This window comes from Phyllostomus hastatus, unplaced genomic scaffold (genome assembly GCF_019186645.2).
Source record: "Phyllostomus hastatus isolate PE091 unplaced genomic scaffold, TTU_PhHast_1.1 phas_contig_210, whole genome shotgun sequence".
NCBI lineage: Eukaryota > Metazoa > Chordata > Mammalia > Chiroptera > Phyllostomidae > Phyllostomus > Phyllostomus hastatus.
The window spans coordinates 38,208,318-38,235,878 of NW_025333737.1; the positions used below are offsets into that span (position 1 = coordinate 38,208,318).

Sequence of the window (27,561 nt, forward strand, 5' to 3'; positions counted from 1 at the left end):
GCCCCTGCCGTGCCACCAGGGCCCAGGCCAGTGCGGGGACCAGTCTGGGGCAGGCCTGACCCTGGGAGCAGCACCCTTGAGGCCCACCCAGCCCCGTGCCCATCTGTGGCCTGCGTGCCCGCCACCGCCCTCCTGCACGCCCACACGTGTGTACCCCGGGCACGCCCGCGAGCGCCCCCACCCAGGGGCCCGCATGCCCCGGCACCGCACCCCCCAGGTGGCGCCTGGGAACGGAGCCTGCAAACCGCCGCACACCCACCAGGGCTTCCGCAGCGCTGCCGGGGGCGACCACCCCTGGGGGGGGCGGCGGTCCCAGAGCGGCCCCTCCCTCCAGGGCCCGGTCTCCGCACCCTCTGGGCCGTCAGACAGAGGGGCGCCCGCCTACCTCCGGGCAGGTCGGTCGGGGGCCTCTCCACCTTTACCCTCGAAGGGTGCTCAGCCCAGACGCCCTTCCTCCCTCCCCGTCCTGGAGGAGGGGGTGGAGGCCGGGCAGGTCCACCAGGTGGACTGTTCATCCTGTGTGTCCCCCCTCCCCGCCTCTCCGCCCAGGATGGGCACTCGGAGGCCCCCTGACCCCTCAGTGCCTCAGCCGCCCCGACAGTCGCGGGGGAGACCCGGGGAGGCCGTGCAGGGGAGGAGGGGCGCTGGGGGGAGCGGGGAGCCTGCGCAGGTGTGAGCAGGGGGGTGGGAGCCGGCGCGGGCAGCGGTGTGGCCGCCAGTCACCCAGCGGGAGCCCGTGCCAGCAGCCCGCCAGCCGGGCCTCTGGGAGCGCACGGGGAGGGACTGCTCCTCGCGAGCGGCCGCCAGCCTCCCTGGCGGCGTCTCGGGGAGGCCTGTTCTTATCTCTCACAGCCCATTTCACAGGCTCCAGAGGAGGCGGGCGACCGCCCAGCGGCTCACGTAGGTCCCAGCAAGCGCGTGCTCTGCCCGGCCGCCCACGCCCTCTCCCCGCATTCACGGCGTGTTTGCCCGTCTGTCCGTTCTTCTGTCCCTCCGTCCACTCCGCTGGGGTCACAGGGGACTGGAGTGAGTGGGGGGCCTCGGCTCCGGGTGCACTGCAGGGCCCCCTCAGTGCCGCCCGCCCCCTGTCGTGCATCTTGGCTGAGGCAGGCAGACCTGGTGTGGCCTGGCCACCGAGGACCACCTCTGCCGCCGCGCACTGGTGCCATGTTCTGCACCGCGACCCTGTGGTCAAAGGCTGGGCTCTGCAGTCACTTGAGATTCTCAGGGTTTCAGGGCACCCCGGCCTGGCCGGTCCCGTCCAGCTGGGGCAGCCAGGAGGGAAATGGCCGCCCCCGCCAGGGTCCAGGCTGTCCAGGCCCCGGGGCGTGGGGACGGAGCAGCCTGAGGAGTCGGGCCACCGGGGGTGTCAAGCAGGCCTCCCGGGCGGGCTGGCTTCCGGAGCGGTTTTCTCAGCCAGCCCGGGGCCCGCGCCAGGCCTCCGCGGTGCACTGGGCAGAGCCGCAGCCCAGCTCTGCATCTGAGGCTGCAGCCCCGGCCGGGCCGCGCTGGGCTGGCCAGGCAGTGGGGGCGGCGGGGGCTGGTGCTCCGCCCAGAGTGGCCCTCCCCGGGCCTGGTGATCTCGGAAAGCGTGCGGGCCCCTTTCCGAGATCACCCCCAGCCGGTGCCGCAATCCCGGGGACCAGAGCTGATAGCCTGGGGGAACGGCCCCCTTGACTGCGGGCGCTGGAGGGGGGCGGCGGCCTCGGAGCGGACAGACTGCATGTGTGCTGCAGCCCGGGCACTCGGGGCTGCGGGCCCGGCCCAGCGATGCCCATTCCTTTGCCAGCTGAAGGGCGGCCCGCCGCCGGGCGTGGCGGTGACACAGATTAGCACGGGGTGGGTAAAGACGTCGGTGCAGACGGTGCCGGGGTTCGGGGTCCCACCCAAGCGTCTCCGTCCCCCCGCCGTGCTCCCAGGCCGGTTCCCAAGGCCTCGGTGGGCCAGGGCGCTGCCAGGAGGAGAGGAGCCTGCAGCCCCGTTCCCGGCCAGACTTGGCCGCCCGGCTGCAGCCCTGGCCGGGGCCCAGGCCGCCTCAGCTCAGGCGCTGCCTGGGGCTGGCGGCTACTGGTCGGCGGCAGGGGCCGCGGAGGTGGCAGCCAGGTCTGCCACGGCTCTGCTGGCAGGCGCGGTGCCGTCACCAGATTTCCCAGAGGTGGAGGTGATGGTGGGACCCCAGGCGCCCCGTCCGGGGGTCAGGAGCCCACAGTCCCCTGCCTGACACCCTGCAGGGCAGGGCCCGCCCGGCTGGGCCGGCAGGCGCTTCTCTGTCTCCGAACCCCTGGCCCGGGGGGGTGGGGGACACCTCAGAGCGCCGACCCGGGGCCCTGCTGTGCGGGCCCAGGCTGGGGGCGTTGGGGCTGGGGGGTCGGGAGGGCGAGGGCCCGGGGCGGGGGTCCGGGAGGGAGCCTCCCGAGACGGGCTTCCAGTCAAGACACAAGATTTGCGTGGCGAGGCTCTCAGGTTTCCGTGTGAGACCCCCCGGGTGATGGCCCAGCCTGAGTGGGGACAGTTGGGGACCCCCGCAGGTTCCCCACTTAGGAGGGGCCCAGTGGCTGGGGCCGCCGGGCAAAGGCAGGTGGAGAGGGGGCCAGGCTGGTGTGGGTTCCCGGCCCCAGCGGGAAGCACAGCCCGTCACCGGTGTGTCCCTGGCTCCTCGGAGCCGGGACCGAGGCTGGCTGAGCTCCGCCCCCTGCCCCTGCCCAGCCCCACAGTCCCCTCTCGGTGAGGCCCCCTTTCTGGGGTCCCCTCGAAAGGCCAGGGTCTGTCTCTGCGTTCCAGTCTGGGGGCGGTCGGGGCAGACCCCCACCAGCCCGCACCCTGGGAGGTGGCTTTTGGGGGCCAGGGTCTCCAGGGGTAGCCTGCTCCCCCCTCTGAAGGGGCCCCATCTGTCTGAGACCCTCTGAGGGAGCTGCCTCCACTCCCTGCCGGTTTTCCTGGCTGAGAGGCCCGTGGGGCCCCGTGGGCGCTGGCCGGGCCCGCCAGCCCCCTCGGCGATGGTGGGGGTGTGGGAGCGCCCAAGGTGTGGGGTTCTCAGGCCGGACTCCTGGAGAAACCCTTTGTCCAGGCCCAGCCTTTGGCCCGGGCTGCCGCTGCCCACTGTCCCCGGAGGGGCCGAGTATGAGGGACTTTCCTGGGCCGGCGTGGGGGCGGACAGGCCCGGGGGACTTGGGGCGGGCCTGGGCGAGGCAGGAAGAGGCCTCACTCACCCCACAGGCATGGCCCCCCGGGGGTCCTCTCCACTGCGCTCCACCCACCTGCTTGGGAGGCCAGCGCTTCCCTTCCCAGGCCCGCGTCCCCACCCCTGGCTGGACGGGCCTGTGGTCTGGCCGTGGCCCACGGCCGCCCCAGCCCTGCGGTCCGGGAAGTCCCTGGCTCCTGGGCCCTGTTGCCCCCTGCCCCTGGGTCCTCTCCGGGTCTCCCTGCAGCCTGACCCCCCCCCACACACACACACTCCAGAAGGCAGCTCACACCCCAGTCCCCGGCCAGCGCCGGCCGGCCTTTCCTCCGTGGCGTGCCCGGGAGAGCTCCCTGACAGCCACAGGGCCTGGCCACGGAGCCCGGGTGCCCGGCGGGGCAGCCCCTCCCGCCCTGGCTCCGGCTCCCTCCTCTGCTGAGTCACCCCGGGTCTGGGGCGCTCCCAGGGCCTGGCCCAGCTGCATGAGGCATCACGGATTCACTAAGTCCTCCTGCCTCCGGGGCTGGGAAACCGCTGCCCTGATTCACCTCGGGCCGGGCCTGCCGCCTCCCGGGCCCCCGCACACCTTGGCAGCCCCTACGCTCGGCCCAACGGGCAGCAAGCCCCCCACTGCCCGCTCCCCGCCCCCTGGGACAGTCCCGAGCCAGGCTCCCCGCCGGTGGGGAGGTGACCGGGGCGCCCTGCCAGGGTGGGGGCCGAGCCTGCGGCCCGGCCCGGGACCACCCACCAGGCAGCGGGCTGGCGCTGGGTGTATGGGCATGTTCTTCCTGTGCGAGTCGCCGGTCTCCATGGAAACCCAAGCCCGCTCACGCAGCCTGGCCTTGGCCGCTGGCCTTGGACAGAGAGGGGACACGGTGGTGGTGGGGGGGGGTGCGGGTGGGGGGTGGGCGTGGCAAGCCGGAGCGGGCAGGCACGCGGGCTGGCTGCCGGGGACGCCACCGGCATCCTGGGCTGAGTGACGGGCCTGGCCCCGGGCCAGCCCGGTCCAGCGAGGCGACGGAAAAGCCGGCCCACACGCCTCCCCCCTCTCTCTCCTCCTGCCTCAGTGTCTCCTCCTGCGCACCCGGGCTGGGGCCCCCGTCTGAGGAGTCAGTGGGCCTTAGGAAAAGGGGGGGGCCCCTGTGGGGAGAGGCCAGACTCCAGGGCCGGCTGGAGGGTGGCCAGACACGGCTGGGCCTGCAGGGCAGGGTGGGGCCCCGGGGGCCGTGCTGACCCCGGCCCCTTCCGGAAGCTGTGGGCAAAGCGCTCTGGCTGGAGAGCCAGGCTCAGGGGCCTGGGAAAGTGAGGGGCTCTGCCTCCCGGGAGGGTCCTCTGTCCCCCAGGGTCCCTGAACAGTGCCTGGCCCCTGGTGGGTGGGGGTAGGCTGGGCTGGGGGGCGGGGGGCGACACATGTGCCGTTCTCGAGGGTTTCACCGTAACGGGAGGCCCCTGAGGGTGGCTGTCGGGCCCGAGCGGCAGCCTCTCCTGCCCAGCTCCTTGGCTACTCGAAGGCAGGAGCCCAGGAGCTCGGGGCCCGAGGGCCGCAGTCACCGCCCGGGCTGACTCTCGCCCCTGTGTCCACAGCCAGCAGCCGCCTGATGGGGAGCTCCCCGGCCTCCTCGTTCGTGGGCAGCTTCCTCAGCGGCGGCCTGGGCGCAGCGGCCTCCTCGCACCCCAGCGGCCCCACGCCCGCCCCCTCGGAGCAGGCCTACCGAGGCTCCCACCCCGCCCCCTCCCAGCTCTGGTTCTCCCACTCCCACGAAGGTAAGTCGGGGGCCCAGCGTCTGGGCCGGGGATGCAGTGGCAGGCACCACTGCTGTGCCGAGGGCCCGGGTGCGGGGCGGCCGGCCTGCCTGGGGAGGAGGAGGAGGAGGAGGAGAGCTTGGAGACGGGGTGGGCCCGCCAGGCAGTGGCCCTGGCCAGATGTGCAGCGCAGCTGGGCAGAGGGAGAGAGGGGGGCAGGGCCAGGAGGGCTCCAGGGAGCCACGGCAATGTGGGCCCCAGCTGGGCCGGCCCGGCGGGGCCGCGCCCTCCGCCCCCGGCTGCGCCCACCCCCAGACTCGGGGAGGCATGGGCTCCAGATGTGCCAGTCGGGAGGGAGGGAGGGCCGGGACGGGGGGAGCTGTCATTGCACCGAGGCTGCCACTCTGGGGGCCTGGCCCAGAACGGTGTCCCCCCCCCTGGGCCCCCCGCATCCGGGTAGGACACAGCCCTGTACACACAGTAGGTGCCTGATGGACACCAATGGTCGGAGGCAGGAGGGCCACTGGAGGACCCTGGGGCACCACCCCCCCCCCCCCCGCTGGCTGCCTGCCGTGTGCTCAGCCCCTCGGCACCGTGACGTGGGCAGTGGCCCCAAACCCGCGGCCGCTGCAGGTGCTGCTGCCCGCCGGGCCTCGTCCCCCGCGGCACGGGGAGGGTTAAGCCCGGCGGCAGCTGGCACGTGGAGAGGTGATTGCAGTTGGCAGCGGGCACAGAGGGCTCTCCGCCCCTGGCACCGGCGCCCCTGTCACTCAGCGGCTGCCGAGCGGCGGGCGCTGTTTGCGGAGCGCGGGACCCGCACCCCGGGCCGCGGGGCCGCCCGCCTTCCGGGCGGGAGGTTGGCGCCCGGCACTGCTAGGGGCAGCGAGAGAGAAGCCTTTCTCTGTGCAGCGAGAAAGGGGCTGTGTTCCAGACGGGACAGGTGACGCGTGAGGGACAGCTGTTAAAACGCTGTGGGCCCGGAGCGCCGTGCAGAGGGCGCACGCTGGGCGGACCCCACGGGAGGAGGGACACGGGTGGGCAGGGCAGGGCCCGGCCCCGGCCGCTGCCCGGGTCTGCACTCCCGAGGGGCGACCGGTGCAGCCGGGCCGGGCCCTGCTGGGGGGTCGCCTGCCACTCGAGGCCCTCCTGTGCCCGCCTCACTCTCCAGGCGGCGGCGGCGGCTTCTGGCTCCCGGGGCGTCTGCGGGAGGGAGGGGGCGGCTGGGCACCGGGGGCTGGCAGGGGAGGCCGCAGCCGCCTCCTGGGCCCCTCAACCGACCTAACAGCCTCCGCGGTCTCCGGCCCGGCCACAGGTGTGCCGCACGCCCCCGGCTGGCTGACTTGGTTTCCCCCTCGGGCAGCCGTTGTCCCCCGTAGGGGCCTGGGAGCGGCGGCAGCTCCGCCGCCCCTCGGGGACCTGTAGGCACGGAGGGCGGTTTGTGGGCAGCACCACCTGCCCTGGGCCCTGGGGACGGTGCCCCCGCCCCGCTCCCCTGCGGGGGGGCGGGCGGCCCGCAGACAGCGCCCTCAACAGCCTCCAGCCACTGACTTCCCCCAGCCAACCGCCGTCGTGGTGGGGCCGCTCGCGGCTCCGGGGCGACCACCGCCTTCAGCCGCAGCCCCAGGGGCGCCCACCTGGCCGGGAGGGAGGCCCGTGGGCGGGGGGGCGCCCCCCCTGGAGAAGCAGCTCTTTGAGCGGAGGGAGGGGCCGGGGCTGGGGCACACTCAGGCGTGCCTGCCCCACGCCAGCCCCAAGGGCTGGTGGTCATCTGTCCTGCCCCTGGCCCCCCTGGGTGGACGTGCCCGTGGCCAGGTTGGGGAGAGGATGCCTGTGGGGACAGTGGGCTTCGTGGGGCGGGCTCAGGTGGACGCAGGACGGGGGCGGCAGGTGTGGCTCGAGCCGCCCCCCCAGGCCCCAGGGCAGCGAGCCGAGCGTGGGTCCCACCTGAGGTCGGCGGTGCCCCCGTTCACCCCTTCCACCCCCCTTCTGTGCTTTCAGAAGGAACGCCCCGCCCGGGGATCCCCTTCCTGCGGGGGCCCCTGCCCCCCACCCCGCTGCCCGGCCAGCCCCGGGGCAGCCCCGCCAGCCACGTGGTGCCGGCCGCCGCGCCGAGAGCCGGGAGCCGTGAGCGCGGAGGCCGGTGCGCTGCGGGCGGGGCGGCGAGTGGCAGCGCCGGCTGGCTGGCTGCCCTGGCAGTGTGCCTGGCTGCTAGTTTGACTGGGTGCCAGCTGGCTCCCCGCGCGCCAGGGCCCGTCTCTCCGCCGTGTGTGCCGGGGGGAGGGGGCACGCGACACGGCCGGAGAGCGGGGGCCGCCGGCGCGGGGGGCCGCCGGGGCGGGCTGCTCTTCCCTCCGTTCTGTCCGCCGGCCCCAGGACGGGCGGGACGGCAGGTGACCCCCACCGCCCGGCCGGGGCTGGGCCTCGGAATGGGTTCTCATCTTCGGGGCAAGGAGGCCGGGGTGGGGCAGCCAGTGGGGACCGGGTGTGGGGGTGGGTCCAGGTGCCCCCCATTTCGGGCAGGTCCCACCTCTCCGTTGGTGGACCCAGCCTCCCCTGGGGGCAGCTGGAGTGCAGGGGAGCGGCCCTGAACATCTGGCCGGGGGCAGAGCCTGTGTCCCCCCGCACCCCAGGCTCACACAGCCAGCGGCTGGACACTCCCCTCTGGGGCTTAAGGCGAGAGTGGGCGGCGGAACTGGCCGGGGTTGGGGTGAGCCAGTGTCCAGCCAGCCTGCCCCAGGGGTCGGATGGGGGGGCGGGGGCTCAACACAGCTGGCCCTATTGTCGGGAGCCTGGCCCCCTCCCGCCTGGTCCCTCCCCCCAGCTGCCTGGCCGGGACCACCCACGGGGCTGATGAAAGGGGATTCTGTTCCTGGGGGCTCAGCCGGGGAGGGTGGGGCCCCTCGGCTGGGCCTCCCGGCCTGAGCTCCTGGTGGTCTCTTGTGCCACCTGGAGGGAGAGCCGTGGGCGGCAGGGGGCACGCATGTCGGCTCGGGCCCCAGGCCTGGCCTTGGCGGGCTCTCTGTGGGAACCACACCCTCCCCTGCGTCTCTGGGCCGGCTGGCACCCGGCCGCACCAGAGAGCTACCCGCACCCCTGCCAGGACTGTCCCCCAGCTCCCCGAGCTGTCCCCCAGCTGTCCCCTCCCGTCCCCTCTGGGACCCCAGGGCTGGCCAGGGCTTCTGGGAGCCGGCAGAGGGCAGGGCCACGCTGCGTGAGGGACGGGGGCCCTGCCCCGCGGCCGCCACCTCTGTGCAGCCCGGCGGCCCTCCTGACCCCACCAGCTCGTCGTCCAGGGCTGTCCCGAGAGCTTGGCCCTGGACGGCGCCCCCTGAGGGGGTCCTGGCCCTGGACATGGTCCCCGTCCCTGGCCGTGCCTTCCCTCCTTGCCTGTCTTCCGGGCGCCCGGCTCGGCCTCCGAAGGACCCCCGACTGTCACGCCCAGCCCTGCCCTGCGGCCCCGGGAAGGGGTCTCCTCCTGAGTGCAGGACCCTTGCCCCGCCTGCCTGTGCCCTGCCCATGGGCCAGCGGGGACAGCGTGGGGGTAGGGCCCAGGCTCCCTAGAACCCGGTACAGTGGGAACAGACCCCTCCCCGCCCCCACCACCTTCGACAGCTACAGGGCGGCCGTCCTGCCTGGACCTCGGGCCCCTCCAGAGCCTCCCCAGGGTGGCCAGTCCCCTCGCCCTGGCCTGTGCCCAGTGGAGGGAGCGCTGCCGGCCCCACCGATGGCCTGGTGCCTGCAGCCGCAGGTGGCCCTGAGGCAGGGGCCCCTGGCCCAGTCCCTGGTGGCACACCTGAGGCGCTCAGGGTGACGGCACGTCGTCCCACTCCTGGCCTGGCACGGCCCTTGCCCGCTTACTTCTCCCAGAGACACCGTGTCATGTGGGCGGCGGGGTCAGGACTGCTGGTGTCGTGTGGGCGGCGGGGTCAGGACTGCTGGACGGCGCCCCGGCCCCGGCCCCTTGCCAGGCCACAGGCCTCGCTGGCCTCCAGTCCGAGGCGCCAGGCCCTGAGGCCGGGAGAGCCACAGCGTTTCCGAGCCTCCGTTTCCCCATCCGCACACCACGCTGAGCGGAAGTGCCATTCAGGGCCCGCGATGCAGGCAGCCCACCCAGGGCCCAAGGGAGGCCTCCTCCAGCACCCACCCGCGACGCCTGTCCCCACCTATCCCTGTCCACCGGTGGGCCGGGCCGGGCCGGGCCCCTGGCTGTGCTGACATCGGCAGCAGCGGAGGGTTCTGCGCGTGGGCAGCCCCGGGTCTGACCGGGTGGGGAAGCCCGGCATCGCTGCCCGGCCAGAGGTCTCTGTCCACCACCGGCCTGCGTGGGAGGGCTCAGAGTTCCCACGGCCCCGAGTTCCCGGGACCACTGCACCCCCCCGACCCCCACCGGCACGCTGACCTATGTGAGCCCAGGATGCTTCCCCCGGGGGCTCGGGGCCTGCCAGAGGGCCAGGTCAGGAGTCTGGGGGACAGTGCGGGCGGGGGGGGGGTGGGCAGGCGGAGCTCCCCGGCGGTGCCGGCTGCCGGCGAAGGTTTGGAGGGCCACGCCAGGTGGCTCCCGCCCCAGGCTCTGTGCTTCCGATCCTTCCCCAGCAGAGGCCTGTGGCAGCCCGGAGACCCAGCCTTCTCCCGCCCGACCGGTGGCCTCCCTCCAGGCCTCCCTCCTCCCTGCGCGGGAGCACGTGCCGGGAGCTGGGGACGATCCATGGGCTCCCGGGCAGGGTGCCCAGGTCCTTTGTCCAGAGGTGTCCAGGGGGGCCTGGCACCGTCCACCCAGCTGTTACCGCACCTCTCGGCTGGGGACAGACCCCCAGGCCGGGCACCTGGGGTGCCGGAGGTCAGCGTGTGCGTGTGCGCTGGAACCAGGGTGCCGCCGCGGGGCCGCCTGCCCCGGACGGGACGAGACAGGGGCCCGAGTGGGTGCGCTCTGTGGCCCCGGCCCCCAGCCATGCGGGGCCAGGCCGGGGTGTGGGGCCCCCGAGAGGCTGAGCTTGCAAGCCCACCCCAGCCCGGAGGAGGGGTCTCCCTCGGCTGCCCCCACACTTTGAAAACACAGCCTGCACACCCAGGGGGTCTGAGCCCCCTGCCCTCTCGTTTGTTGGCCCTGCGTGGGGCCCCTGCCCGCCCTTCCCCTGCCCGCCCCTCCCCCGCCCCCTCTGTCCATCAGACCCTGTCCACCGGCCTGTCTGCCCGTCCACGTCCCCAGCACCCCGACTTTCCTGGGCGTGGCCAGCACAGGCCAGGGGTGCGGCAGGGTGCGCTGCCCGCAGAGGGGTCAGGAGCCCAGAGACCTGGCTACGCCCCCCCCCCCACAGCCCCGCTGGGGCCCTGAGAGCACCGACTCTTGGCTCTCGGTCTGACCACTCAAGTCGTGGGACCGGAGTGAGTCTCCTGGCACCCCAGCAGCGGGGGCAGGGCGGGGGTGTCCTCCGAGAGACGTCCACTCAGGCCTGGGGCCCCCTCAGAGCTCACTGGGGTTCCCAGGGCTCTGGGCCGGGGGGCGGGGCCAACAGGGCCAGGGCTGTGCTGCAGGTGCCGCCTGTCAATCAGAAACCACCGCAGCCCCGACCTCGGCAGGTGCGAGGGTCTTGGAAGGACCTCCTGGACCGCACCGCCCGGAGCGGTGCCGGCCCAGGGGCTCCGGCCGGGCCCCGGGGTGTCCAGCCCCCGCCCCGGGCTGCCGCCACCCTGCTGCTGTGCCCTCCTCTCCCTGCCCGGAGCCCCCCCGCCCAGGACTCCCCACGCTCCTCCCAGACAGCCCCTTCAAAGGCCTGGCAGCCCTGGCTTCTGGCTTCTGGTCTCCGAACAGCTGTTCTGATTCATAAAAACCATTTTTTATTTTCTTCCTCAATTCGGAAAGTGCTGGGGAAAGAAAGGGCCTTTCTGCAGCTGGGCCGGGAGGACTTCCCAACCCTTCCCCGCTCAGTCCCGGCGCCCACCGCACCCCCTCTCCCAGCCCTGAGCCCCGTCCTGGGGTCCCCGGGGTGCGGCCCCTGCAGCCCTCGGACGGGAGGCGGGCCCTGGGGGTCTCTGCCCCTCCTGGAGGATGTCAGCCCCCTGGGGCGGGAGTGGGAGCACCCAGGCAGGGCCGCGGCCCCGCTCCGCCCACAGAGGCGCAGCAGGAAGGAGCCCACCCCTCGCCGGCTCCCCCGGAGGGTGGGTGGGCGGGAGGCCCGGACCTCCCGAGGGGTCACAGGGGGGTCCACGCCTGGGAAATGGAGTCTGGGAAGGAGGAATTTACAGACTTCTGTTTACCAAAACGAGGCCCTGTAAAACATTTAACAGCAGCCAATTAAAGGGGGCAGCTGCGTGGTCTCACCGCCCCGCCCCCCGGACAGCACTCTCGGGGCCCCTGCTCCCGCCCCTGCCCCGGCCGCTCCCCCCACCCACCCCCCGGGCCGCTTTTGTCGAGGCTTCCGGGAGCCCGGTTTCATCTGGGAAACATCTGCCCCAGCTGTGTCTCCGCACACCAGCCAGGCCAGGCGGCTCTCCGGGCTCAGCCCCGCCCGGCAGGACCAGGATGGGGGCGGGGGGCGGGCGGGCCAGGGCAGCGGGCCCTGGTGCCTCCCGGTCCGAAGACAGGCCCGGGAGCCGGCCGGGCCCCCTCGGTGTGCTGCTCCTCGCGGCCTCCACCGGGGCTGTCCCTCGGCCTGTGGGACCCGGACGCCGGGGCTTGGCAGGCCAGAGAATGCCCAACTGTGGCATTAAGGGCTGAGTGGTGGTGGCCGGGCACTGCGGAGGGACAGCTGGGATCGGGGTGCAGGACACTCCATTTGGGCTGGGGCCTGTTTCCTGGGGGACCCCGAAGTGCCCCCTGGTAGACATCTGACTGCCCCCCTGAGCTCTGTCCCTGCAGCTCCCCGACCGTCCTTACCCCCAAGCTGCCCTCCGGGCACCACCAGCCACCGCCCCCCCCACCCCACCCCCCACCCCGGCACCGTGATAGTATCCAGGCCATACCCGCCCCCACCCCTACCCCCGAGGCCGAGAGGCCGACAGCCGCAGGGTCCCTGGGACCGGCCTCCGCTGCCTGCCACGCCCCTGCCCGCCGAGGGTGAGCAGGCCTGGAGGCCTGTGGCTTGGGGCTCCCTTTCCATGCTCAGACCTGCCCGGGACCCCGCCTGCCCTCCCTCTGGCTGCGCCTGGGGACTCGGCTCCTGGGGAAACCCGGGGTCCCCCCCACACCCCATCCCCTGTCACAGCGAAGGCGGCCCAGAGGTCGGGCGGGAAGCCGCTCCCGTAGCCAGGTCAGCCGTGGGGTCCCCGAGAGAGGCTCCTCCTCCGAGGCCCGCTCTCCCCGGGCAGAGGCTCAGGGCACGAGCTCTGGGGTCAGACAGGCTCCCGCCTGCCCTGTCTGGCGGGCACCTTGCTGGCCAGCCTGCCGCTCCCCTCTGGGCCCGCTGGGCAGGGGCCGCGTGGCAGGGAGCTGGGGGCTCTGGGCCCGCAGCAGGCAGGCCACCCCCCCCGTGCCTGCCTCCTCGGCCAGTGAGCGGTTTTGCCCTCCTCCCTTCGGGGGGCAGCATGCGTGTCCCAAGCGGCCAGAGCCCGCCAAGGTCCAGCGCCGATGGGGGAGCCGGGCTGCAGGGCACGGCTGGCGTTCCTGTGCTGGGCACGGCTGGCGTTCCTGTGCTGGGCACAGCTGGGCGGGTGGACCGTCTAGACCCCTCCGAGCGACAGAGTGTGTGGCCTGCTGGCCTGACTCAGGTGCCAGGCCTGGACACCGACCCAGGGGGCTCTTGGGGGGTAACGCCCCCCCGTGCTGGGGACCCTTCGCAGATCCAGAGTGTGGAGGGGACCCAGCTGGCAGGGAGCCCAGGGCCGTGGCCCCCAGCAAGGGGGACGCCTGCCCCTGCCAGCCCCAGCTGTGGGCCTCCGGACCCGCCCTGCCCACGCTCCCGGGGCCAGTGGGGAGGGGCCGGGAAGGCAGTGCCTGGCCCTCAGCTTGGCCTCTGCACACGCTGTGTCCACGGCGGCCCTGTCCTCCCAGAGCCCTGTGGCCGCACCACCTCGAACTCGGTGCCACTGGGCAGAGGTGCCCCGCACGGTCCTCCCTCCGCCCCTGCTGGCAGGGTGTTGGCAGTTGTGGCTGGGGTGTTGGCAGTGCAGTCGGGGTGCATGGAGGGATGGGGTTCGCAGAGCCGGAGTTACGGGATGTCGTGATGGGTTGATTTCTCTCGGGCGGCCGCTCGCTGGGCTCCTCGGGGCGTCGCCCCCCCCCCCGGGGGGGGCTGGAGAGCAGTGGGCTGCAGCCTGGAGGTGCCTCTGCAGCCCGTCCTCTTGCTTCTCCAGCTCCAGGGTACCCCAGATTTTCGGGGAGTCTGGCATCCACCTTCCTACCCATGAGCCACTTGGATCACCATGGAAACAGCAACGTTCTCTACGGACAGCACCGTTTCTATGGAACCCAGAAAGGCAAGTGCTGGCTGGGGGGCTCGAGGACCTGGGTGGGGCCTGGGCCCCGGGCGTCCCGCTGGGCCCGCCCCTCCCGCTGCTCAGGCCCTGGGAGGACTCCGGCTCCGGCCCCAGGGCCCCGGCCAAGCAGCGGATTCCACGGGGCTCGCGGGCACCGGGAGACACCACCCTGCCGTCTGGAGCCCCGGGGCTCAGGTGGAAACCGCTCCAATAACCTGGGCCCGAGGGGCTGGCTCCCTGCTCCCACCCCCAGCAGCCCGCGGGTCCCCGGGTGCTCGGGTGGGGGCGGCGGCGGAGAAGCCTGCACTTCCCGCCCCCCTGGGTGGCGCAAGGCCAGACCGCACCCCACACCAGGGCCTGGGGCCGAGGTTGCAGCTTGGCTAATGAGAAGTCAGGGCTTGTGGGGCCGTGGGGAAGGCTCACGTGCGCGCACACACACACACACACACACACACACGCTCACTCACGGGTGCAGAGCCCTCGCGGGCGCGACCCCAGCCAGGAGCCTGCAGGAGAGACCTGTGGGGAGTGGCCGAGGCCTCGGCGCCCGCCCTGGCTGGGTGTGCTCCCCTTTGCACGAGAGAAAGGTCTCCCTGGGGTGGTGCCCAGGAGGCAGGGACACTGGGCTAGTGACTGTGTTTCAGGTGAGGTGACAAGTAATACGGACCTGAACCAGGACACGGGGCCTCGTGGTGGGGGGCCCGGAAGGGGCACGAGGGTCCAGGGGCCCCAGGCGCCCCCCCGCCCAGGACCCCAGCTATGGGCGGGGTGCACCTGCAGCTGCCACGATGCAGAGGGACTGGAGGCCCTTCCCAGAGGCACCCTCGCCCCTCTGGGCCTGGCCAGGCGGCAGGAGGCCTCGGCCTGGGCTCCGCCCAGCGCTGGCCAGCTGGGACCTGTGGGGAGAAGGCCCCGCCAGCACACAGGGCCAGGAAAGCCCCCTGCCCCAGCCAGGGGGTGGGCAGACGCCACGCAGGCTGCTGCCCAGAGCACGGCCCCCTCAGACGGCGAGCTGGCCCCCCCGACCAGACTCCCACCTCAGCTGGCGGGTGCAGCTGTTTGGACAGCGTCTGTCAGGGGCGAACAGGTGGTCCCAGCCCCAGAGCCAGGGACCCCTCTGGGCAGTGGGCCCTGGCGGCCTCTCCGCTTTCACGGTGGCGGGGTGGAGCCCCCGCTCAGGAACCCTTGGGTTTTGGAAACCTAGCTAATTAGGTTCCGCCTAGGCTGCCCTTGTTTTAATTAGCAGGAAACTGACAAGGAATTTACATGACTGAGGACAGTTTTACAAGTTCCAAATGTTTCTTTGGTTCCCCCTCCTCTGCTCTGGTTCCATCTCGGGGCTCCAGGCCACGCTCGCTGCCCGTCCGCCACCCCGGCCTGGTCCAGAGGGGGTGGTCCCCAGAGATGGCAGCCTGGCCCCAGCTTGGGGAGCACTGGGCATCCCCAGGGCTGGCTGGAGCCCCACGAAGAGAGCAAGGCCTGGGCAGGAAGCAGTGCCCGGGCCGAGGGCCCAGGCCGGACAGCAGACCAGGCCCGGCACGGGGAGCGGGGGTGGGGGATACACGTACCACCCACCAGAGCACCAGAGCACCAGAGCGGATGGTCCCAGGGCTGCAGGGACGTTGAAAGCCGATAGTGGGCCAGGGGTAGGGACAGCCAACCGGGACCTCCCTCCTGTCCCTCTTCCTGAGAGGCCCACGGTGGCCGTGAGGGGCCCAGGGCCTTGCAGAGGGTTCAGGAGGTGGGTGAGCAGGGTCCCCACACCAAGCCCAGTTGCAGACACCTGTCTCCCCCAGACCTCACCCCCTCCAGGTGCGGGCCCTCACAGGGGCCCTCAGCCGTTGTCCATAGGACAGGGTCCCCTCCTGCAGCGGCCGGGCCTCCTGGCACGCACGGTGCCGTGGCCCAGCCCCGCCACCTGCCACGTGCCAACTCCGCTCCAGGGCTCTGAGGGCCGGTGGAAACCTGGGCCGAGGGGAGAGGGGGGTGTGAAGGGACTAAATGGTGATGAGGAAAAATTACGGAAAAAAAAAAATACCGGGCCAGTTTACAGGCCCCCGGCGTTGCCTGTCGCCCCTGACTCCACCATGGGGGGGCCCTGCTTGCTCCCGGTGGGTGGGTGGGGGAGTGGGAGAGGCGGGCCCTCCTCTCCTGGGGTCCGAATGTGAGCGAGGACCTCCCCGGGAGTCGGGAGTCAGTGTGGGGGGCGCGGAGCTCTGGCTGGGGGGGGACAAGCAAGTTCGGGGGGTGGTGCGGGCCGCGTGCCAGGGTGAAGGTGCTTAACAGACCGCACTTCCCACTCAGGAATGGTTCAAGGGGTCCGTTTCAGGCTGTGCCCATTTTACCGTTTTAAGCCGAGTTCGCACAGTAGCCCCGGGCGGCTGCCGGCCGGCGCTGGCGGGGCGGGGGTTCGAGCCCCGCAGCCCGGCCGCCCGCTGACCGTGGCTCTCCCGGCACGCAGATAACTTCTACCTGCGCAACCTGCCCCCCCAGCCCACGCTGCTGCCCACCAACCACGGCTTCCCCGGCGTGGCGCGGGCTGCCCCCAGCCACCCCGCCGGCTCCTGCAGCCGGGACCGGGGCGAGGCCGCCACGCTGCAGAAGGGCACCAAGGAGTTCGACCGCTTCCTCATGGGCAAGGAGCTGGGCAAGGAGAAGGCCGGCAAGGCCGCGGAGGGCAAGGAGCGGCCGGCGGCGGCGGAGGAGGACGGGGGCAAGGAGCGGCACAAGCTGGTGATGCCGCTGCCGGCCGATGGCCCCTGCAAGGAGAGCGCCATGGCCAGGGGCCCCTGCGAGGGCCGCCCCAAGCACCTGGCCTCCTGCCTGCTCAACGCCAAGGTGCTCAACGGCGAGATGGGCACGGCCACGCTGGCCAGCTGTGCGGGCGGCGTGCTGGTGCGGCCCGGCGTGGGCGTGGTGGCCTCAGGCCGCTGCCCCAAGGAGGCGGCGGGGCCGGGCGAGCCCGGCCAGGCCTTCGGCGAGTGCCTGGAGAGGCGGCAGGCGCTGCAGCACGCCGCGGCCTACACGGTGCCGTCCGGCCTGCCCGCCGGGCCGCCCCCGCCCCTCAGCACGGCCGCCGGCTCCTTTCCCTGCCTGCAGCTGCACGCCGGCCCCGAGGGGCTCTGCCCGCTGCAGGACAAAGTGCCCCGGGGCCTGAAGGCCAGCGGGCCCACCTTCGTGCCTTCCGTGGGACACCTGGCCGACAAGAGCCGCCCCTTCCAAGGGGCCGAGACCTGCGCCGTGGCGGGCGAGGGCAAGGACCGGCACATGGACGGGGCCCTGGCGTCGGACCACGCCGCGCCCTACGGGGTCGCCTACGCCCACCTGAAGGCGGAGGGCAAGGGCGAGCGGCGGCCAGGGGGCTTCGAGGCCGCCCTCAACCCCCGGCTAAAGGGCCTGGAGTATCTCCGCAGCACAGGCCCTGAGGCCCCCTTCCCCGGGCTCCCCACGGGGCCGCTGGACAAAAGCAACTACTTCGAGTTGCCCGCCCCCGCCCAGGACTGTCCCCGGCCAGGCCACCAGGACCCCCTGGGCGGGAAGGTCGCCCAGGCCTGCTGCACTCTGGACAAGACCGCCGGCAAGGAGGCGCCCGCGGGCCCCCCCGGGGCCCAGAAGGTGGCCCGGATCCGGCACCAGCAGCACTTGGTGGCCCCCGAGGTGGAGCCGGGGGGCGCTGGGGCCGAGTCCAAACGCAAGTCCCTGGAGCTGGCTGCGTCTCTGGGCTGCGGCGGGCCCCAGCTGCCCCCGTGGGGCGTCCGGTCGGGCCAGGGCGCCGCCGCGGCCGTCGGCGAGGAGCCCAAGGGCGGCGCCTACCTGGACCCCTTCGGCGGCGGCCTCCCGCAGGCGGCCCTCCTGCCCCAGGACCTGCCCGCCCCGCCCGACGAGGTCTCGGCCATGAAGAACCTGCTCAAGTACAGCAACCAGGCCCTGGTCGTCGGCCAGAGGGCGCCCTTCGTGGGCCTGGGGGGCGGCGGCCTCAAGGCCAGCTGCGCCCAGCAGGAGCTGAAGTGCCCGGCCGGCAAGGCCTCGGGCCAGGCCCCCGGCGAGGCGGAGAGGCCGGACTGTGCCCGCAGCCGGGAGCACGAGGCCCCGCACGGCGACGGGGAGGTGCGGCAGCCCCCAGTGGGCATCGCAGTGGCCCTGGCGCGGCAGAAGGACACGGTGAGCCGGCCAGAGACGGCCTACGGCGCCAACGCCGGGCGGCAGGGCCGGGCGGCTCCCGCCTTCAAAGGTGCGGCCCCACCCTGGGCGGGGGGGAGGGGGGCTTGGAGAGTGCCGCCCCTGCCCTTGTCCTTGCCCCCTGGGGCTTTGGGGACCCCGGTGCCCCCCACGTCTTCGGTCCTGACTGCCCCGCCCGCCCCCAAGCCCGAGGCTCCCACCCGCAACCCCCACAGCCCCTGGAGGCCAGCAGTGCCTGGCCCGCCCCCAGCCCAGCCTCCCCAACGCCCGTCCCTTCTGCCGCTTCTGCCCCTGCAGCTGGCGGCGGGCCCCGCGCCACCCACACGCTGGACCTGGAGGCCGAGGAGGAGCGGGCGCGCCTGTGTGAGGACCGCCGGGGGCTGGCCGGCCGGGAGCTGCTGTTGCAGTAAGAGCCAGGCCGGCAGGCGGTGGGGGCAGGCCACGCCTCCACGCTTGTGTGGCCGGGGGTCCGGTTGGGTGCCCCGTGGGCTGGGCTCTGGGCTGTGCACCCTTCCCTGGCCCTGCTGGGGTTTCTGCCCACGTTGGGGGGAGCTCTGCTAACGGGGCCCCTGCTGGCATGGAGCCCCTGACGTGCAGCCCCGGCCCTCCCTGAGGCCACTCCTGGCTCCCTCCGAGGCTGACAGCCTCAGGGTCTGCTGGGGGAGCAGGACGGGCACCCGGTCGCTGTCCTGAGCCCCCACCCACCCCGTGACGTGCAGGGACAACAAGGACCTCGTGGAGTTCACCCGGATCCACCCGTCGGGCGGCTGCCCCCGAGACCTGGCCCCTCACCTCATGATCGCGGGCGGCTCCTCCCTGCAGAGCAGCCAGCTGGGCGCGGAGCCAGCCCCCCACCCCCACCCCGCTCACCCGCCGTGGCTGCCCCGCACCCGCAGCCCCTCCCTGTGGATGGGGGGACATTCCTACGGTCAGTGTCCTGGGGGCAGCCAGGGGCTCGGCGGGCAGGGCTGGCTCGCCGGCCCCCCGCCGCCTGACGGCTGTGCCTCATCCCCCCCAGGCCTCGGGCACCCCGCCCTGCACCAGAACCTGCCCCCCGGCTTCCCCGCCTCCGTGCCCGGCTCCGTGCCCTCCGTGTTCCCCCTCTCCCAGGACGCCCCCACGCAGCTGGTCATCCTGCCCTCAGAGCCTGCGCCCCACACCACCCCCCATTCGCTCGGTAAGGGCTCCCTGGGTCAGGCCGTTGGCTCTGGGGGGGGTGCCGGGAGCAGGTCCGAGGAAGGGGGCAGCCCACGCGGGGGTGGGGGCAAGGGGGAAGCAGGGAGGTGGGTGAGCTCGAGGGGGGCCGGGGGCCAGCTGGGGCGGCCGAGGACGTGGCCGGTGCCCCCCGTCCCGTGCCTGCTGGGGCTGAGGGCTTGTCCGGCCCCGCCCGCAGCTGAAGTCATGGACCAGGCCCCGCTGTGGCCCCCCATGTACGGGGGCCGGGGCCCCGCCTCCCACATGCAGCACCCGGGCCAGCTCCCCATGTACTCGCGGTCCCAGTTCCTGCGACAGCAGGAGCTCTACGCCCTGCAGCACCCACCTCAGCACCCACCTCAGCACCAACCGCCGCAGCCGCCGCCGCAGCAGCGGGCCGCCCAGTTCCAGGTACCGGCCCGGAGCCCCCGCACACTCCCCCCTCCCTGACACCCCGCGCAGGGCTGAGCACGGCTGAGCCTCTCCCCCCGTCACACCCGCAGCGGAAGCCCGAGGACCACCCCCTGGAGCTGCAGGAGCCCGCCCAGGAGAAGGCCCTGAAGTCCACCCACAAGCCAGTTGCCTTAACCCCCACGGCCAAGGGCACCCCCTCGCCTGCCCCCACGGGCCCCGCCAGGCTGTCGCCCTGCTGCCACTCTCCTCCCCAGAAGCCCCCCGCCGGCCGCCCTGCATCGCCACTGCCGTGTCCCGCCGCCCCGTGCACTTTATCCGGCTGCCTCGCTGGCAGCCCCGGGCTGGGCCCCCAACCACCCAGCACCGAGGACAGGGGCAGAGAGGGCCGGCACGCCGGAGCCCGCCTCAGCACGCTGGAACCGGGTGAGGCCCCGGGCCCCTCCTGGGTGGGTGGAGCCGAGTCGGGGTGCTGCCTGGTGTGGTGGCTGTGGGGGTGCCCTCTCCCACCCAGCCCCCTGGTGGGGCCCGGGGCCATGTTGTCCGTCCCCTGCCCGCTCTCTTCCTCCCCACAGCCCCGAGGGGGCGGGCCCACTGAAGGAGCACTCGGGGTCCCCGCCGTCTCCTTCAAGCCCATGCAGATGGGGCGGGGCAAGGGTCAGGCCCAACGGGCCAGCACTGGGCCCTGGGAATGGTCAGGCGCCCAGCCCACTGTGGACAGTGGCAGGACCTCAGGGACACAGCCACAGGCCCTGTCCCCGGCCTCGAAGCTGAGCCCAGGAGCTTGTCCTTGGCTGTCCGGGCCAAAGGTGCCACCTGCTTGGCCCTGAGGCGAGGAGGGGGCCTGTGCAGGGGGGCTCTGGTCTGGCCTTGTCCCTGCAGCACCCACCCCTGCAGCACCCTCCCCTGCAGCACCCACCCCTGCAGCACCCACCCCTGCAGCACCCTCCCCTGCAGCACCCGCCCCTGCAGCACCCACCCTACAGCACCCACCCCTGCAGCACCCGCCCCTGCAGCACCCACCCTGCAGCACCCACCCTGCAGCACCCGCCCCTGCAGCACCCTCCCCTGCAGCACCCTCTCCTACAGCACCTGCCCCTGCAGCACCCACCCCTGCAGCACCCACCCTGCAGCACCCGCCCCTACAGCACCCGCCCCTGCAGCACCCACCCCTGCCGCCACCCGCTGTGCCCTCCTCTCTGCATCGGGCTGCGAGTCCACACGGGAACCCGTGTGGCGACATGAAAGCCATCCCGATTCCACGAGAAGGAGACTGAGCCAGCAGAAGCTGTTGGGGGTTTTAGGCTTCTCCCCCCGATTTTTTTACTGCCGTTAATGGGGCGTGATGCCTCCCACGGGCTGCTGGCTCGCTCTGGTCCAGGGGAGCCCCCAATTCACGCTCCTCGAGTTAAACCTCCCCCCTTTTCTGGCTAGCCGCACCACACCACGCCAGACATGGCCCCCCAGGGACCCCCGGGAGTCCCCAGGGGCACAGCGGGAGGCGGGGCTCACAGCCCTCCTGCACCCGGAGCTCTCCTGCTGTGCCCCAACGTGATGCGCCCCGTCTCTGCCTCACCCATGGGCAGGCAGAGGGCTGGCGGGGGCCCCTCCCTCCCAGGCGTGGGTCTGAGGGGTTCGGGGCCGCCCTGGCCGCAGCTGCCCTGCTAACACCCCCTTTTTGTTTGCAGACCTGCCTCTCGGACACCCGTGCCCCGCGGCCAGCTCGGGCTGCTTGTCCCTGCCCCCCAGCGTGCACTCGCCTGACCTCTCCGACCCCAGAACTATGCAAACCCCGGTCCCCAGGGCCCGGCCTGAGCCACCAAGGACGCCCGTGCCCGGGGAGCCGCCCCGCAGAAGCCCCCAGAGCCTGGAGGAGCCTGGGCTGCCCTCGGGGGCCAGGGAGGCCCCCCGGGACCGCGCTGCCATCCCCCGCCCTGCTGAGCAGGGCCCCCCAGAGAAGACGGCAGACCCCGGCCCGCTGGAGGGGCTACAGGAACTGCGATGTGGGGCCCTCCTCCAGGGAGGGGGCCCCGAAGCCACTGGCCTGGCTGATTCTACTCAGGGAGGGGCCCAAGAGGAGAGGACTACGGGGGAGGGGGGGGAGCAGGGGGAGCAAGAGCCCCCGCCGGGGGCTGAGGGCCGGGCCCTGGAGCGGCAGACGGGAGGCCCCCGAACCCTGGACCGGGCCGAGCAGGGCGAATGGCAGGCCCCCCGCGAGGTGGGGCCCGAGGAGGCGGCCAAGTCTGAGGAGCAGGAGCTGGAGGAGGAGGAGGAGGAGGAGGAGGGGGACTGGGGCTTGACTGCGGACGACAGCCACCTGCCCAGGGTGCTGCTGGGCCTGGACGCTCTGGTGGCAGCCACCATCGACCTGGGGGACTTGCCTGGCATCGGCCCGCCAGACCCTGCGCCCCCTGCTGTCCCCGGGCCGCCCAGCACAGCCCTCCCGCCCCCCAGCTCAGGGACCCACGGCATCGCCCTGCTCAGCGAGCTGGCCGGCCTGGACTTCCAGCCGCAGAGGAGGGAGCCGGCCCTGCCAGGTGAGCGCTGCCGCCACCCCCGCCCCGGCCCGGGGCCCCACCCGCCGGAAAGCGGCGTGCCCACCCATGTCGCCTCCAGCCCTGGCTGCCCGACTGGTCCCCAGGAGCTGGGTGTTCAGGGTGGCTGCAGAGGGGCCCCCAGACAGCACCCTGTTGCTATAGTGTTCGTGACACCCTGAGGGAGGCTCCGGCTTGTCCCCCCCCCCCCGCACGTGGGAGTGCCAGGCCCCCCACGGAGGGGTGGGGGCGAGGTGCCTGGACTGAGGCCTCCTCGCAGCCCAGGAAGCGGGGAAGCGTGCACACCCCCTCTGCAGGCTGCCAAACCCCGATCCCCCGTGGCCGCCTGGGCTCCCTCCCGGGGCCTGAGCGGGTCTGCGGGCCCGGACACGTGTCTGCCGGCCTGGCGGGGGCGGTGGCCTGAGACTGTTCCCCACGCCCAGGCCTCACGGGGGGGCTGGGGGCGCAGGACAGGGCGCTCCAGGGCGCCCCTCAGCCGCCCCAGCCCGAGGGCACAGGCGGAGCTCTGGCGCTGCCGCAGTGAGATGCAGAGTCTGAGGGAGCCCCGGACGGCCCTCCCTCCTGCCCCGCAGGGAGCCCTCGGCCAGGTGTGTGCTGCTGCGCCGGTATTTCCAGAAAGAGCGCCACCCAGCCCTTGGCTTGCTGGCTTGTCTTCCCAGAGCGGGAAGCTTCCCGGCACCCGACGGCCGCCGGAGCCTTTTGTGCTGTGCAGATAGAGCAGGTGTTCCCGAGAAGTGGGTTCCCCGGAGGCCGCCGTGTCCCCTGCACGGGCCTCGGTGCCGGGGGGACGTGGGGGGGGGCGATTAGCAGGCAAGCCCTTGGCAGGCGGAGCCCCGGCTGCAGGGTGAGGCCGAGAGCCCTGGGCAGGGTCCAGACCCCAGGGTGAGTGTGGCTGGCCTGAGGGTGCGCGGCCACCCGGTCAGTGCGTGTGGACGCCTGCTGGACCGGCGCCCGCCCCCTCAGTGCGCACTCACGTGGAGGCCACGTGTCCCAGGGCGGGCGGGCGCTGCGGCGGCCGGGGCGGGGTCTCCGCCCATCTTCCCCTCCGGGCCCACCCCCTCCCTGTGCGCCCACCCCCCTCAGTCCCCATGAAGTGGCCTGGGCACCACAGCTGTTCCCCACGAGCGCAGTGACCGCTCGCCTGGAATTAGCCCCGAGGGGAGCTCCGTCCCCCGGCGGGACGCCCGGAGAGAACGTGGGAGAAGACGGGGGAGGGTGGGCGGAGATGGAGGCGTGAGGGTCCCGGGGGTACGGCAGGACCTCTTGCCCCCTCCTCCGAAGAGAAGACCCCCTGGAGTCCCCCGGGCGGGACAGAGCAGTGGGTGAAGGCCAGGTGGGGGGCCTAGGAAATGGGGGGTGAGGAGGCACCAGGTCTGCAAAGGTGAGGCGGCCCACAGACCGTCTGCTCCAGGGCCAGGGCTGGCCCGCCCTCGCTGTCCCCACCCCCCACTCCAGCACCCCCAGCCTGCGGGTGCCCCCTGCCTGGGCCGCAGTCCAGGGAGCTCGGCGAACTGCCCCCCCAGCACGCCGAGCACAGACAGTCGTGTGTGTGCCCGCCCCCGTTTGCCCTGCCCTGCCAGCCACCACCAGCTTTTACCGCCACCCAAGTCTGTGGAGCCCGAAGCCTGCCAGGGCTTCCCCCCCACCCCGGGCGCGGGGTGCACCTGTCACTGTGTCCCCGCCACAGCCCCCGGAGTACACAGAGCCGCGCAGGGTGTCGTCTGGTGCCCAGAGAGGACCCCCTCCCCCGGTTCACCCAGTGAACTGCGGGGGGGTCAGCTGGGTTAGCGTGAGGAGTGGGGGGCCTCAGGGAAGACTGCGCAGGGGGAGGGGAGCCGAGGCGCTCCCCAGGAGACGGGGGGACCCTGCAGAACATTCAGCTAAAACTTGGCTTGCAGAGATCACTGCCTGGCTGCTGGGGGTGGGGTGTGCGTGCCCCCCACTGCCCCATTCCCGGGCAACGTGGGCCCAGCCACCATCTCTGGGTGGGGGGTCTCCCTTGGCCTCAGCCCAGAACTGAGACCCAGAGGCGTGAGCTTCCAGCTTGTTCCATGGCTGAGGGTGTGGGTCGCCACCATCCTGGCGCCACCACGGTGGGGGCCAGGCGCTTCCCTGGAGCGAGCAGGTGTCTCCTGGGAGGCCGCTGGAAGAGGGGGGGCAGCCCGCTCCTCCGCCCGCATTTCACTCCTCTGTCTGTCTGTCTGTCTGTCCGCGTCGGTGCGACTCCCGGGTCCTGTCCTCCTCTGTCAGGGGCCGTCTGTCGGTCGCTCTTGAATTTCACGCACAAACTGCCCCAGCCCCGGCCCTGTGGCCGGCCCGTGTGTGTGCCCCTGCTGTTCTCCACACGTCCCGTGTCCCTGGCCCGCGCTGAGCCCCCACTGACCCTGAGTCAGCCCTTCCCCCGGGAGCCCAGGGCCTCTCCTCGGAGGATGGGATCAGAAGCCAAGTTTGGGGTGCTGGGTGTGCCCGTGGCTGCCGAGGTGCCGCTGTCCCCAGGCTCTGCCCGAGGGCGGAGCTGGCTGCGTGTTCTCCCGCCCAGACCTCCCCCTAAGCCACCCGGCCCTTCCTGGGCTGCGGCTCCAGCTGGGGTCCACCTGCCTGTGCGCCCGCCCCCATCTCTGCCTCCAGCACCCCCACCCATGCTTGCCCCCCCGGGTCCGGCATCTCCACTCTGGCCGCTCCCCTGAGTGACTCCGGCCGGGCGCTGACCCTGTGGGAGGCCGCCCCTCTCTGACGCCCCAGATTCTAATAATCTGGGGGTGGGCGCAAAGGTGCAGGCGTGTCCGTTGGAAGGGTGGCAGGCACGGGCCTGGGTCCTGCCCTTGCGTGGTCCCAGCGGGCCTGGCCTGAGGTAGCCAGAGGGGATGTTGTCCCACCGAGGCGGGCGCTGGGTGCGTACCCTGCTGCTCGGGGTCCTCACCCCTCGGGGGCCAGGCGGCCTTGGGGCGTCTGGGCCATGCGAGCCGTCCAGAGCCCCTCGGAGGGGCGGTGCCGGCCCGCCTCCCCGCTCTCCCCGCTCACACGCCCACCCTCGTGCTCCCCACAGAGGAGGAGGACGTGCTGACCTTCAACCTGCGGCGCCTGGCCACGCTGGCCTCCGCCTGGTCCCTGGTGGAGGCCGCCGGCCTGGACAGCCCCGCTTCCTCGGCCCGGCCCCCCGAGGCCGGCCCCTGCGGGGCGCCCCCGCTCACGCCCCGGATGCAGATCCTCCAGCGCAAGGACACCTGGACCCCCAAGAGCAAGCCTGTGAGTGGAGGCCCCTGGGCACCCCACTGCCCCCTGCCGTGACCGGGGGGGGGGGCCTCTGAGCACTGGGCCTGGCCACCCGCCCGCCCCACACGGGGCCCTGGTGGCTCACGGCCCCTGCCCTGGCCCTCAGGTGTGCCCGCTGAAGGCCGCCATCGACCGGCTGGACACGCAGGAGGTGGAGATGCGCGTGCGGCTGGCTGAGCTGCAGCGGCGCTACAAGGAGAAGCAGCGGGAGCTGGCCCGCCTGCAGCGCAGACACGACCCCGAGTATGGCCCGGGCGGGGGGCGGGGGGCGAGGGCGGCCTGGACCCCGGGGGCCTGGACATGTGTCACCCAGTCCGGGGCTGCTGCCCTGGGGTCAGGGGTCAGCCAGGGCATGCTGGGCTGAGCTCGGCGGGAAGCTGGGATCTGGGAGCCATTTCCCCAGCAGGGGAGCCAACGGGGTTGGGGGTGCGGGCGGGGGTGGTTCCCGGCGGGAGAACGCCCCGCAGAGGCCAGTGCGGGGGCAGAGGCTGGCGGGGCCTTTGTGGGTGCCTCCGGGTGCGTGCAGGACTCTGGGCCCGGGAGGTGGGGACCGCAGGGACGTGGGAAGGCCAGTGCCCCCGCCCGCCAGCCCCCATCGGGGAGCCAGTGTGGGCCGGAGCCCCTGACCCCCCTCCCGTGGCCGCCAGGAGGGACGAGAGCTCGCGCAGCCCGGCGCGGCGAGGGCCTGGCCGGCCGAGGAAGCGGAAGTTCTCCAGCCTGCTGCCTGCGCTGCGTCCGGGGGGCGACGTCAAGAAAGTCAAGTGAGTCCCGGGTGCTCGGGGCGCCCCGCCCGGGCCGGTGGGCACCTGGTGGGGTCTGGGGGTAGGGGGGGGCTGCGGGCGCCCCTCCTCCCTGAACTCTGCGCCCGGAGTGTGCGGCGGGCAGAGCCGGCACAGAGTCCCCGCGGTCCGCCCGCCCTCGGCCCGCCCGGAGCCCCTTTCCCCTCGGGGCCGCCCTGGGCCTGGAGCGCGGCCACGCCAGCTGCACGCACCTGGCCTCGGCGGCGCCCCTGCCCCCCGCCGCCGCCGCCCCCCGCCCCCCCGTGCGAGGCGGCCTTGCGTGAAAGCCTCTTCATGTGCGCGGCACAAAGTCGTCGGTCACGCTGCGGCGCTGCTCACGGCGGCCGCGCGATGTGATTATCCATTACCCGCGCCGCGCGGTCGTTGCCGCACTCCCCGGCCCGGGATAATTGTCCTTCTCGGCTACAAATTGCCTCTCCCGGCAGGCCCATTTGCATAAATCCTCCGCGCTCCTCCAAACGCGATTGGCGCGGGCATGCGCGCCCGGCATCAATCCTCATGATTTGGTAATAATAGTTAAATCGGCACTAAATGGTTCCTTCAATTAAGACAGAGGCGAAAAATTAATCTCGGGGCTTTATGTCACAAAACATTAGCAAACGCGGAGAAGGTTACGGGGAGGGGGAGTCCGCGGCGGCTGCCGGCGGGAGGGGCGCCATATGGCTGGGGGCTTCCCGGGCCCTCCCTCCTCCGCCCTGCCCAGGTGTCGCCCGGCAGGGGCCCCCGGGGTCTTCTTTGAGGGCCAGCCAGGGCTGCTGCGGGGGCTGCTGGCCAGGGCCCCCCCCCCCCGCCCCGGCTGCACAGGCCCCTCCTGGAGCTGGCATTGCAACACCTTCTCCCCTGAGCCCGCGGGGCCAGGGCCGGGCCTGGCGGGAAGGCAGCGGCCTCAGGGGAGGGGAGGCAGCCAGGTCCGGGGCCCCGCCTTCCCCAGAATCGGGGCTCCCTCCGGCCCACTCTCCCTCCCACCGTGGGCCCTGCCGGGGTGTAGGCACTCGGGCCCAGGCAGGAAGTGGACGGCTGGTGTCCTGGGGCCGAGTGCGGCTGCAGGCCGGGCTCCCACCTGGCCTCCTCTCCGGGCAGAGAGGTAAAGGCAGGCAGAGTCCAACCACACGAGGCCAGGGCCCGCCAGGACCCTCAGCCCCCCTCTGTGACTTATTTCAGTGACCACCATGTGGGTGGGGGAGGGGCAGCGAATGGCCCAGCCCCCACCCCATCTGGGGAAGGACAGGCAGCCACTCCCAGCCTCCTATTTGCGGGGTTCAGGGAAACTGAGGCTGGGTGTCCGAACTTCCCAGTCCCCATCCGGGAGCAGGGCGGCTCGGTACAGGGTCCTCCGCCTCCAGACCCGGAACTGAGAGCAGAGGACGGAGCTCTGGGGGGCCTGAGACCAGCAGCAGGGGTCCCCGGGGCCGGGAGGCGGAGCCTGGGCGCAGGTCTCCCTGACGGCTGCCCCCCCCCCCATTCTCAGAGCCGCCCCTGGCGCCCCTGGGCCTGCAGCTGCACTGAGCCCTCAGCTCCGGCCTCGGCCTTGCTGACAGGCACAGTCGTCACGGTCCCCTTTCCCAGTGGAAAGACTGTGGCCACAGTCCCACTCACACGGTGGCTCCGCCGCCCACAGAGCCTGGCTTCTGGGCGAGGGGCCTCCCGCCCAGTCAGCGGGCGGAGGGGACGGGCAGCGAGGCGGGTGTCCGAGGGGCTCAGCCCAGGCTCGGGCCCCCCCCCCGCCCCGCAGTAGCGTGTGCCCCTCTGAGGGAGGAGCCTTGGCCGGGAGAGAAGTGGCGCCCTCCCAGGAGCCGGGGGGCTGCGCCGTTCGCGG

General features: G+C 73.0%; 1 protein-coding gene across 2 annotated transcripts in view; it reads left to right on the forward strand.

Annotated features, from left to right (window-relative positions):
* The window catches only part of BAHCC1 (BAH domain and coiled-coil containing 1), a 52,446-nt gene that overhangs the window by 17,574 nt on the left and 7,311 nt on the right, over positions 1-27,561 (forward strand). For both annotated transcript variants that reach the window (XM_045836127.1, XM_045836128.1), the window contains exons 3-14: positions 4,763-4,942; positions 13,211-13,333; positions 15,795-17,564; positions 17,810-17,918; positions 18,232-18,440; positions 18,531-18,689; positions 18,906-19,117; positions 19,210-19,543; positions 20,806-21,654; positions 24,719-24,918; positions 25,052-25,188; positions 25,593-25,706. In XM_045836127.1, the coding sequence (XP_045692083.1) occupies positions 4,763-4,942; positions 13,211-13,333; positions 15,795-17,564; positions 17,810-17,918; positions 18,232-18,440; positions 18,531-18,689; positions 18,906-19,117; positions 19,210-19,543; positions 20,806-21,654; positions 24,719-24,918; positions 25,052-25,188; positions 25,593-25,706 (4,396 nt within the window). The remainder of the gene's footprint in view (positions 1-4,762; positions 4,943-13,210; positions 13,334-15,794; positions 17,565-17,809; positions 17,919-18,231; positions 18,441-18,530; positions 18,690-18,905; positions 19,118-19,209; positions 19,544-20,805; positions 21,655-24,718; positions 24,919-25,051; positions 25,189-25,592; positions 25,707-27,561) is intronic.